Below are 12,712 nucleotides of genomic sequence, written 5' to 3'. Positions count from 1 at the left end.
CAGACCTGCAGCACTATGCGGTCCCACCACTCAGTGCTTGTTTCCCGTGCCCAGAATCGCCGTTCCACGGCATCAACATGACCCATTGCGACCGTGATGTCCTCGGCGCTGGGTCCCCTGCTTTCTGAGAGGTCTGTGCTACTCTCGGACTTCAGGCCATCACCGCGGTGACGTAGCCTCCTCGCCTGACTTATCTGCATCTGCCTCAGGGAAAGGTGTATGATAAGCTGCGAGGCGTTGAGAGCGGCCACAACTGCAGCGATGGTCGCAGTGTGCTCCATGCTCGCAGTGCTGTGGCGTCCGCGCTGTCACTGACTAGAAAAGTGCGCGAACTGATTTCCCGCCGGCGCTTTCAGGGAGGGAGGGCGGGAGTGATGGACGGATGACGACAGTTACCCAAAAGCACCCTGGACACATTTTTTTTACCCAGAAGGCATTTGCGGCTCCACCCAGAATTCCAATGGGCAGCGGGGACTCCGGGAACTGTGGGATAGCTGCCCACAGTGCACAGCTTCCAATGTCGACGCTTTCCCCGTTAGTGTGGACTCACAAAGTCGAATTACTGTCCTTAGTGTGGACACACATGTTCGACTTTGCAATATCGATTCCAAAAATTCGATTTAAGTAAAATCGAACTACTCTCGTAGTGTAGACAAGGCCTAAGACAGAAAATATATTGCCTCTAAATAAATCCGTGGTACGCCCACATCTTGAATACTGTGTGCAGATGTGGTTGCCCCAGCTCAAAAAAGATATATTGGAATTGGAAAGGGTTCAGAAAAGGGCAAAAAAAATGATTAGGGGTATAGAACGGCTTCTGTATGAGGAGAGATTAATAAGACTGGGACTTTTCAGCTTGGAAAAGAGATGACTAAGAGGGGATATGACTGAGGTCTATAAAATCATGACTGGTGTGGAGAAAGTAAATAAGGAAGTGTTATTTACTCCTTTTCATAACACAAGAACTAGAGGTCACCAAATGAAATTAATAGGCAGGTGGTTTAAAACGAACAAAAGGAAGTATTTCTTCACACAATGCACAGTCAACCTGTGAAACTCTTTGCCAGAGGATGTTGTGAAGGCCAAGGCTATAATAGGGTTCGAAAAAGAACTAGATAAATTAATGGAGGACAGGACAGGTCTATCAATGGCTATTAGCCAGGATGGGCAGGGATGGTGTCCTAACCTGTGTGTGCCAGAAGCTGAGAATGAGCGACAGGGGATGGATCACTTGATGATTCCCTGTTCTGTTCATTCCCTCTGGGCACTTGACATTGACCACTGTCGGCAGATAGGATGCTGGGCTAGATGTACCTTTGGTTTGACCCAGTATGGCCGTTCTTATGTAGATGTGGGTCCCCTTTGGAGGGTCCCAGGTCCTTGGGGAACAGGTTGGTGGGAATGGTAGGTTCCTGCAGGTTCATCACATTGATTTTGATCCCCACTGTGGTGACTTTGGGCACTTGTTCAACCCCTTTGAAATTCATAATAATATTGTAGAGTTTGGTCCTTTGATCTCCCCATGCCAACCCCCCACATGTAGGTGGTAATTGGGGTTGCCAGTGCACCCAAATTTACTAAGGCAATATTGGCCTCTGCTGCAGGATCCCACCCCCTGTCCATAAATTAATTCTGTCCCTTCACACGCACCCCATCCGTTCTGCCTCCGAGCCCCAGGCTAGTTCTGTGCCCCCTCCTGCAGTTCCTGGGGTTTTTCCCCTCTCCTGTGTTTTGGGTCCAATTCCATGAGTGTTTTAATCTTTGGAGTTGGCCTTGCAAAGTCGTGCACCTGTGAAATCCCTTGGAGGGCAAAGGTCATTCCCTGTGTGATCCACCCCCACACAGTGTAGCGATGTCCCACATTTGGGCAGTCACTGCCCCTGCTACGGGAGGAACTAGCAAAGGGGGTTTTATAGCTCAAGCTATAGAAAAAGTTCAGCCTTCGAAGTCCAGGGGTTGTAGGTTTGATCTCTGCTCCATGGGGTAATCTTAGCAGCAAAATTAATCTCCCCCCGGGGTTGGGTACTAGCGCATAACACAATAGATTCAGGGCAGATCTATTCTGTCTCCTCCTTAGGAAGCCACTCCTCACTGCTGTGACACTGGGACCCTTCCCCAGTATATTTCATTCAGCAAATGGTTTGTGCCCTTGAAGAAAGGGGGAGATTTGAGCTACATCGCACAAGCAGCATAGCGCTGCATTAAGGGCTAGACTGAGCCAGAGAGGGTGGGAGCCCAGAGTGTCTGGTTACTCAGTCACAACTCCTTCCCTGCCCCCCCTTTGGCTCTGCGGAGAGTAAACTACTGCAGTCCTAAAAGGAAGCAGGTTATTTGCCCCTTCACACCAGCTCCCCTCCACTGGCCAGTTAATTGGGGGAATGGGGAAAGGCTGAGCATTCCCTCTCCTCCCCCGCCCCCACCTGTGGCAGAGGCCGAGTGAGCAGCAGGTATTTCCCCTCAGTGTCACCAGCCTCAAAACTCACAAGTTAGATCTCCCCAATCACAAGATTCTCTTCAAAATCATGAGATTTTTTTAATGATAAATTCTGGGTTCCTTTATTTGCCTTCTGGGAGGTGAGACTTTAGGGTTGGCATTATCAAGGTTTTAACTTGGCTACAAGCTGAGATTCTCGTGTAATCACCACGTACCCAGAGCTGGCACTTTAAACACCATTTATCAGGAAGCATGCAGTAAAATTGTGAGCATTGGGAACCCTTAGCTCCCTGCACAGCTGTGTTCAAGTGAGCAAAAACTGGCCCTATATGTGGCTAGAGAGAGCCTGGTACCCATTTGCTGAGCAGTGAGTAGCCACTGTGAGGAAAGGTACTACCTCATGTACAGGTGGCCAAACTGGGCCCATAGAAAATATCCCAAACCCTGGAAAATCTTACTGATTTTTCTGCTGATCAGAATCAGGAGATCTCTGCTGAGAGATGTATTCTGTGGCCAACAGCAATGGCTTTATGGCAAACTCTGATTTATGATTTGTATTTTTTCTTGTATAGCTATTGTTTTGTTGAATAAAAATTAAAGAAAAGGAAACACCAAACCAATTTTCTTTACACTTAGCATGAGGTTTATTCCCTGATGGGGCCCATAACCAGGGCCGGCTCCAGGCACCAGCACAGGAAGCAGGTGCTTGGGGCGGCACGTCCAGGTCTTCGGCAGCAATTCGGCAGCGGGTCCCTCTGGGAGGGAAGGACCGGCTGCCGAATTGCCGCCAAAGAATGAAGTGGTGTGGTAGCACTGCTGCCGAAGTACCGCTGATCGCGGCTTTTTTTTTTTTCCCTTCGCCACTGGGCGGCAAAAAAGGTGGAGCCGGCCCTGCCCATAACTCAACAGGTTTGTGGTTTCCAGCTGGAGTAGTTTTGGCATTATAAGTGTGTGAACTTTCTGAGTTACTCACTAATGCTTCAAGGTTTGGCCATTATAGAAAATCTCCTCCCGCACAAGGAAGATGCAGGAAAGTGTGCAGCTGAGCCCCCTCACCCCCCACTACATAAGGACAGCTGAGTCTGCACAACCAAGAGTTTAAAGCACAAGCACCACTCTACACTGGGCCATGAGCAGCCACCCCCAGACACAGCACCCAGACAGAGCACTGGACTCTTGCACCAAAAGAAGAGATCTTCCCACGAATGCAGCAGGTACCTTGTAAAACATTCAGCCCAGGGTCCATAGAAGGCAGACTATGAAGGGAATCTATGTTCGAATTTGCAAAATCTCTCATGACCAATGTCTGCAAACAGCTTCCCCTGGCTAATCTAAAGACAGTACTGGCTCTGCCAACCCGCTCTCCCTGGTACAGTACAGAGACATTTGCAAGTGAATATGACACACTGTCCTATTCTGTTTTATTGGATGAACATTCCTGCTGCTACAGTCTCAGGCTCAGCCCTCCAACAGACAGATTTCCCAGGAGCCAACCGAGTAGCAGTGTGAGAACAGCCCCCCCAAAAGCGAGTTTGCCGAAGAGCTCAGCAGGCACCACCGCTGCCCCCACCAGCATGGGCGGTGGGTATCATAGGCTCAGCCTCCCCAACCAGCCAGACATGGCCCCGCCCACACTGCACCCCCTCCTGCTTCCCGCTCTGCGGCTCTTCCCCTGTGCCATGGCCCAGGCTCGGCGCTCCAATTGTAAAAGCTTCTTTGAGGAAGAGACACGATTTCTCAGTGGCATCCATTGGGTTCTGCCTGGGGCACGAGAGCTAGAAAAGACCTTTGATGTCCCATCAGCCCCTGGGGCCCAGGGCAGAGCAGCCCTTGGCAGCATATCCTACCGGCTTTGTCTCATCTAGTCAGGGCCAGCTCCAGGCACCAGCCGAGCAAGCTCGTGCTTGGGGCGGCAGATTCCAAGGGGTGGCATTCCAGCCGCCCTTTTTTTTTCTTTTTCTTTTTGGTTTGCTGCTCCGGCCGCCCTGTAGGGGGCGGAGGAGGGGAGTGCCCTGCAGCAAACTTGGCATGGCAGCCCGTGTTCTTCCCTCCCAGCCGACTGGAGCGGTGCGGAGCCCTCCCGGCAGGCGGCACGGTGGTCGGGGCCGCGTGGTGAGCGCCCCGCTGAAGCCCTGGCTGCCCCCCTTCTCTCTCTCCTCCCCGCTCCCTCCCCCTCCTCCCCGCTAGACCGTGCGTGCACTCTGCTGCACGTCTGCAGCACAGGGAGTCCCCCTGCACCCTGGCTCCGGCCGCCCCACGGGTTGGTTTGTTTGTTTTGTTTTTTGCTTGGGGTGGCAAAAAAGCCAGAGCCAGCCCTGCATCTAGTTGTGTCAGCAGCAGTGGAGCTTCCACGCTTTCCTGGGGGGTGACCAGGTCTCGGCCTGACACATCTGACTGCTGGGGAATGTTCCTCCATTCAGCCTAATTGTGCCCCACTCCCTCCAGGGGTCACATTAATTCCCTGCTTCCTCTCACAGCTTGGAGCACATTCTCAGGCCCTACCCAACTCCCTGAGCCAAGCCGGGCAGCTTCAGCTGTGCCCCACATTCCATCCCTCCAGCCCCTGGGTCCTTGTTGTTGCTCTTCTCTGAGCTCCTGCCCCATTGACAGTCTGTCCCTGGGACTGTGCTGTCCAGGAATGAGCGTGACATTCCAAGCAGGTCACAGCAGAAGCTCGGTCGCCTCCCTGCTTCCTCCCTACAAACGGCCTGGACAGTTTTGCAGTCGTATCACGTTGCAAACACCAGCCTAACCTGCTGCTCTCACTCCCTCACAGCGAATGTGCATGTTCCCTGGAGGTGAAGTGGCCAGGCCAAGGAACTAGGTGGACAATTCCAGGAAGCCTACTTGGGCAAGGGGGCTGAGTGTCTAGCCTACCCAGATGGATGGCCTAGTTGTAGGGTGGAGTATCCATGTCGGATGGTCTAGCTGAGTGTGTGTCAAGGTTGGAGGTGGGGTAGCCAGGCTGGGAGGTCTGGTGACCGAGTTGATTTGGGGGGGGGTAGTCGGGTAGTCAGGTTGGGAGTTCTGTTACCCAGGTCGGGCGGGTTGGGTGGTGAGTGGGGTAGCCATGTTGGATGGCCCTGCTGGTGGTGGTGGTGGGGGTGTGTGTCTAGGCAGGAAGTCAGGTGGCCTGGTGGGTGCTCGAGTAGACCAGTCACGTGACCCATGGGGTGGCCCATTCAGCCGTGGATATGGGCGTCACCACTGCAGCACTCAGCCAACTTTCTCAGGGCTCGCTCCTTAAAGCGAATCTTCTTGGTGAACTTGAGTGTGAGGCTGGTCTCATTCTCATGGGCTTTCAGCTTGGCGTAGTAATCAGAGAACTTGTTGTAGAGGATGGAGATGGGCATCCCATTGAGAATGATGCCGAAGGAGATGCACCCGAATGCCACCATCCGGCCCAGCACCGTGTCAGGCACTGTGTCTCCATAGCCCACTGTGGACAGACTGACCTGGAAGGGGGTTGAGAGAAGGAAATGATCAACCCCCCTGAGCTCACATCCCAGCAAGCTCCTCCGGGACTGCTCAGCTTCTGAGCCAGGCCCCACCACTGAGAAACTCACCCCATCCCCACTCCCACAGCCTGATCCTGCGTCCTGCACCTGACAGCTGAGTCACAGTCCTCCAGGGTCCTTTCCCCCCACTCACCCAAGCTGGGCACCACTCCAGGTGTCACCCCTAGGCCCAACCCTGCAACCAGTTTGAGGGTCTGCCTCACCCTGTTACCCCTCCCCCCAGCTTGTCTGTCCCTCTCACCGTTACGCACTATCCCATGTCACCCTTATCCCTACCACCTGGGCACCAGACCATGTTCTCTCTCAGCCCTGGGGGTCCAGGCATCAACCCATGTGTCACCCCCTCTGCCCTCAAAGCTACTCACCAATCCATGAGTTCCCCTTCTCTGACCCAAATTCCTGGGAAGGTCTTCAATGAAGAGTTAGGTGGGCTCTTGCCTGGATGCTGTCCCTAACCCCCTCCTCTCCACACACAAACCCCTCACACTCAGGCTAGCTGGGACACTCAGGCTGCTAACCTGCTCACATTGCAAAGAGGAAAATGGCTAAATCCCTCGAGTGCTGATAGTTATAGAATCAGGGGCCTCAAGGGGTCATCTAGTCCATCCCCCTCCACTGAGGCAGCATTGAGTAAACCTAGACCATCCCTGACAGGTGTCTGTTCAGCCTGTTCTTAAAACCCTCCATAGACGGGGATTCCACACCCTCCCTTCGTAACCTGTCCAGTGCTTAACTACCCTGAGAGGTAGCAAGTTTTTCCGAATTTCCAGCCTAGAGCTCCCTGGCTGTACACCAAGCCAAATCCTCTTGTCCTTCTCTCGTGAACATGAAGAACAATTGCTCACTGTGCTCTTTATCACAACTGTGACAGGTATGGCAATTTCCTGCTTATCCTTGGGAGACATTATCCACTTAAGTTTAAGTATGTTTGGGGTCCACTGTATTAACTGAATGGCTTTGTTTTAGGATGGGCCTGGATTGGATGTAATCTCTCTAGGGGGAGATGTGACAGATGTGAGACTTAGGAGTTCAAAGGACTATATTGAAAATGTGCCAGGCATGAATGGACTTAGCTATGTCCTAAAGAAAGGGTGATTATTTGTTGTTACCTGTTTCTGGAGACTGAAGCTCAAAGGCCGAGCTATGTAAAGAAATGGCTGAACTGCCTAGCCGGTGCTCTGGTTCTGAATCCGAGACAGTTATGAAATTGTAACCATGGGGAAAACTCAGCCGTGGGGTTTGAAGTACTGACTCCCACCAGAGCCCACGTTTGGAGTTGGGGGATGATCTCTCGTAAGCTTTTCAGGATGCGTGTAGGTTCTTCTACTGTTTTTAATGTGTTTTCTCTGTAATGCTTTCACCATAAGAATAAAGGTGCTTGCTTAGAAAGAGTTGTGTGGTAACTTGTGACTGCAGGCAAAACACTGGTCATCGCCTCTGGAGAGAAAGCAAAGCACAGTCTGGCTTGCTGGGGATATCACAATGTAGGCAGGGAACTGTGCAGCCTGGAAATACCCCAGTCAGGAGGGAGTGAGACGTGGGTCTCCTCCAAAGAGAGGTGATGGCTGGGAGTCAAAAGCCTAAGAGTAGAAGACCTGGAGGGACCAGTTGCCCTGAAACTATGTAAACAATCTTTTACAGATGGGTGTGTAGCTGGTGCCTGAGCCAGCCAGCCACAACAGGGGGCAGGGAGGGAGCACCACCCAGCTGCGCTCCTGGCCCCGGCTCTGTCCCTAGCTGCCGGCCCTGCACCCGGGGCTCCATTCCCGCCCCTGCCCCCAGTTGTGACCCCAGCCTTGGCTCCCTTATCCCAGTCCAGTCCCCCCCTCTCCTGGAGCTGCAGCCCCACTCCCGTTCCTGGGGGGTGGGCAGGGACAGGGGTAAGGGGGGAGCATGGGGTAGAAAGGTTGGGGGACCACTGGAGTACAGTGACAAGACGGCAGACAAGCGAGCCTTTGAACGGAATGAGCCATTGTAAGACATCGAAAGGACATAGGCTTTGTTGACTGCCTCCCCACTCACATGAAGAGGAGTCAGGCACCAACACTTGTTCTATCACTTTGGACGCTGGGAGAAGCAATAAAAATTCCTGACAAGGAGAAACTGGATTCCGATGCTGCTTGTACTCCGAGGGGCAAGATTTCTAAGCATAAGCAAGGAGTCCCCACCTGTTTTGTCTGGATTAGCCCCAAAGGATACAGAGTCTGCTTACTACAGAAATTTCTAGTAATTTGAAACCTTCTGAAACCTGTCTGTATCTCCTTTGGGTGTGTATGCTGACCTGGTTTAACCTTGCAAATAACTCTCGTTTCTTTTTCCTAGTTAATAAACTTTTAGTTAGTTTGTTCTTCTTTTGGTCTAGCTCTGTGTAGCTCAAAAGCGTGTCACTCTCCCCAACAGAAGTTGGTCCAATAAAAGATAATACCTCAGCCACCTTGGCTCTGTAATAGCTTGGGACCAACATGGCTACAACACTCCCCTTTTTAGCTTCTGTCCTGCAGATGTCTAAACCCCAAGGGCTAGTCTACACGCAAAAAGGAGCTCCATGTGTAGACGCTTATTCTGGAATGAACTAACACAGTTATTGCACTTTACATCGACGCTCCACCTTAATCAGAAACAACTTCCAAGTGTAGCCAAGCCCTTAACTGCCCAAATCAGGTGAGTGGTGACAAAGGTTTATTTCAAAAGCTTCTAGGAGACATGGGGTTGATTCCCACCCACCCATCTCCCGCCCCTTGTGTCGATGCTCATGCCAGTGAAAGGTACGTGACAGATGCCTCCAGATCAGGAGGGCAGAGTTTCACACCCACTGTGCCCTGGAGTAAAGAAATGGCTGCACAAAGCAATGGCAGAGCACTAGCAAACCAGGCCCCAGGAGTTTGGTACAAAGTAGACGTGCTTCAGATAAAGTAACTCATTGGGGGTCTTCAAGGCTACTGGCGAGTCACAAAATTACTATTTTCCCACCAACCAAGATGGCGTTTGAATGACAGGAAACAAACCAATGATGGGAAAGGAACATAAATAGAATCACTGACTCAGTGTTTTGATTGTGCAGTTTGGATGTGGTGAGATTGCTGCCACCTAAACATTTCTAGACATGGATTTTCAGAGGGTCACTTGCTGAAGCTTGGCCTGACAGGCTGGAGTAGACTTCCTGCTTCATGACAAGGAGTGAGCTCTGTCATCCACTCTCCTGGTACCCAGAATGGACCATCATACTGCTGGGCCTCCACTTTCCTAACCCTAACAGATGTCCTGACCAGACCAGCCCAGAGATTCAGATACCATCACTGCATGTGTCTGGTTAACTCCAGGGCTGTAAACCTGAGATTCCTGATCACACCCACTCACTGGCAGGGAATTTTCCCACCCCCGCCTCTTTCCTTCTGTCAAATCAGAATCTGATTTAGTTGGCCAGGACAGCAGCACCTTTGACTGTGAGCTCATGGCCAGCTCTGCACATCCCTTTAGCCCAAACCTGGTAAAAATTTGCCAGCTCTAAGAGAGAGAATAGGAGCATGCTACTACATCTGTAATTCTCCCAGCAGCTGAGCTGAGCGTTCGTATCTTTTCTTTTTCCTTTGAGCTCTTGTCTTTGAAAGAGACAAGAGTGGACTTTAGCAACTCAGAATAATCTCTGACCCAATGTGCATCCCCACAGGAACTTCCAATACCATCTAAAGAGAGCGGGAAGCTGTGGGCTCTCCCCTAGAAGACACCACACTCCTGCAGGGAAGGGAATGAGGCAAACTATTGAAAGGAAAGCCCTGCTTAACTCTTCAGTCTCCAGTGCTTTAACTGATTTCCTGCCTGCTGTCAGCAGGTTTTCAATGGTGCTCGTTAGCATGGGAATCACTGGCCATAACTTGGTGTGACCCCCGTACCACACAAGGTTCTATAAACACCCCACTGGACCTGAGATAACTTCTATCAATACAAGAGTCCTTCCCTATGCCCCAGTCTGAGCCCCTCCTTCCCCACCCAAGCTCAGGCCAGAATGGTTTCTCCACATATCCTCCATGATGAACCCAAGCTCAACCTGTGTTGCTCTCCCCCTGCACAAACCCAGGCCAATCTGTTTCCCCTTCGTAGACCCATGTGTTTGGGTTCTGAGCTGGGCATTTTCCCCTTAGGCCCTATGAACCCAGGGCTGAGCCATGCATCTCCCTTCCCCTGCATGAGCCCCAGACATATCCATGTACCTTCCTCAGTCCCCGGGATCCTGATCTGTGCATCCCCCTTCTCCCCAGGCCGCAATCTGACTTGTGTGCCCCTCCCCCCATGACCCCTGGCCCAAACCCCTTCATAGTTGATCTCCATGCCCTCCGTCCCCTGTCACCGGCTCTGACGTTGATCCGGGTGTACCCTCCCCCTCTTTCTGGTGGCCACAGACACAGCTCTCCTCTCCAGCATGATCCCAGGCACTGCTGCGTGTGTCTCTCTTGCCCCATCCCGCCTGCTGTACGCCGTGCGGGAACTCCCTTCCCTGTGTCCTAGGGACTGGGAGCCATGAGTACCAGCCACAGATGCTCACTGTCCCTGGATCCTGAGGGTTTAGCACCCTACCCCAATAACTAGACGTGGTGCTCTGCATGTTCCCAGTGTTGCATGGATGGTCCTGGTGCCTGGGCCATGAGTGTCCTGCGCTCCCTGGCACAAGGCTCTCAGTTCCTAGTTCACATCGGCCTGGTTAGACGCTAGCCCTGCCAGGGTTTGGGTCTCAGCTACAGCTCCTCACTATCCTCGAGTTCTCTGAACTGCTGTGCCACAGAGCCTGTCCCCACCTTGGCATCCCTTACACCATGGCCAGTGTCCTATGCTGTGAGGCAGGAGCCCCCAAGCCTGGTGTCTCACTCCCTGATGCCAGGCTTGTTTCGGGACCCAGGCAGCTTTCCAAGGGGCTCCCTGTGCTTCGCTGCCATACTCCCAGTCGCCAACTTCCCCCTCCAGAGTCAGCAGGGGCCTGGGCAGCCTCTGAATTCAGGCCTGAGCCCAGCAGTTACTGCTTACATTGGGGGAAACTCCTGGCCAGCAGAGGTGGGGAATGTTCCTATGGCACTTAGCTCAGCCCCAGCAGATTCAGTTGCCCATGTGTACCCCACCCACACATTTCCCTTTACGCGGGGTGACTGCATCTTACCGCTGCCCACCACCAGGCATCAGGGATGCTGGTGAAGTTGGTGCCGGGGACATCATGTTCCACGGAGTGCATCAAAGCTGAGAAAGTGAAAACACCCAGGGCGATGAAGAGGAGGAGGCAGCACACCTGCTGGTAGCACTGGCGCATGGTGAAGCCGAAGGCCCTCAGGCCAGTGGAGTGACGTGCCAGCTTGAGGATGCGAAAAATCCGCATGAGTTTGATGAGTTTCAGGACTTTCCCCAGCTTGCCCACACTCTCCATTTTGTGCCGCTCCTCATGATAAAGTGCATCCCCATCATCCAGGTGCTCAAAGAGAATCTGGATGTAGAAGGGCAGGATGGCCACCAGGTCAATGGCACTGAACGCTGCCCGCAGAAACTTCGAAAAGGTGGCCGTGGATATGAGCCGCATGAGGTACTCGGAGGTGAAAAAGATGGCACAGATGGTCTCCAGCTGCTCCATGAATGCCTTCCCAGTTTTGTGCTGCATCTCCTCCACTGTGCTGAGCGTCATGCCCACAATGGAGATCAGCACAAAGAAGCTGGACATGACAGCGATGATCTTAGCAGGGATGGAGGAGTAGGGTTTCTCAATGAGGTTCCAGACAGCTTTCCGGAACCCGCCCAGACACTTGCCCTCAAAGTTCTCCTCCCTCTCCATGGGCTCTAGCTCCGCCTCCAGCTCCCGCTGTATTTTCAGGTACTCTTTGAGCTCGTCTTGCTTTTCCTCAAACAGGATCCGGCAGCACCGCTGGGAATATTTCAGGTGGATACCCCAGTACTCAATTTCCTCCACAAAGTTTGTGGGGCACAGCTCATCCATGATCCACAGGACCCCGCTGCGGTAAAAGTGGAAGATGTAATGGAAGATTAAAGGGTCTCGGTCGAAGAAGTACTCATTCCTCTGCACCGAGTAGTCATCACAAAGTTTCAGCTTCTTCATGGGGTCCGTGGAGATGGCCAGCTTCCCGATTCTGGTGATGGGGTAACGGGCAGCCATTTTGTAAGCGATCTGGAAAGATTTGCCCCCAACGTTGATGTTGAGGAAGTATCTGCTCCGTCGGGGAGGAGCCTTGCTTTTCTCCTGGTTCCTCTCAGTCACATTGTGCATGGAGCTCCACTGCTTCACCACACTGTCTTGTGCAAACGGGAAGAAGACCTCTTCTTCCTCTGGAGTCCGACAACACCCATGGTGGTCCCCGATTTTCAGATTGGCAGAGAGGCTTGCGCGCCTCTTCCCCAGCTGCCTCATGGTACCTGGCATTTCACATCAGAGATCCCAAAAATGACAGCCTGAGGGTTGACAGCTTTGATTTCATGGTAATGCTTCCATTAGGCGCGTGCTGACTAAGAAAAGCTCCCTATACTTGTAAAGAGGCTATCAAGAGCACCCCACCTTCAGCCTCCATGGGCACAAGCTGCATCAGCGCTTCATGTGCTGATCCCCTGCCGTGCTGGGCTGACAAAGCGGATTGCTTATCAGACTGAACAACTGGACTTATACTGCGGAGGCCGGAGACAGCTAAGTTCTAGAGCCTTAAGACAATAATAAGATTGACATTTTAACCCTTTATATAAGGAACTATTTCCATACAAGCATTTCTTTCATTCTTTT

At 52.3% G+C, this 12,712-nt stretch overlaps 1 protein-coding gene across 1 annotated transcript; it reads right to left on the bottom strand.

Moving 5' to 3' along the window:
* Positions 1–5,616: 5,616 nt before the first annotated feature.
* On the bottom strand, positions 5,617–12,361 carry LOC128828573 (potassium voltage-gated channel subfamily V member 2-like). The gene is made up of 2 exons (XM_054013318.1): positions 11,099–12,361; positions 5,617–5,889 (listed from the first exon to the last, which is right to left on the bottom strand). The coding sequence occupies exons 1-2, from the start codon at positions 12,359–12,361 to the stop codon at positions 5,617–5,619; spliced, it is 1,536 nt and encodes a 511-aa protein (XP_053869293.1).
* Positions 12,362–12,712: the final 351 nt, after the last annotated feature.

This window comes from Malaclemys terrapin, chromosome 24 (assembly GCF_027887155.1).
Source record: "Malaclemys terrapin pileata isolate rMalTer1 chromosome 24, rMalTer1.hap1, whole genome shotgun sequence".
Classification (NCBI taxonomy): Eukaryota; Metazoa; Chordata; order Testudines; family Emydidae; genus Malaclemys; species Malaclemys terrapin.
This window is presented reverse-complemented; position numbering and strand designations above follow the sequence as displayed.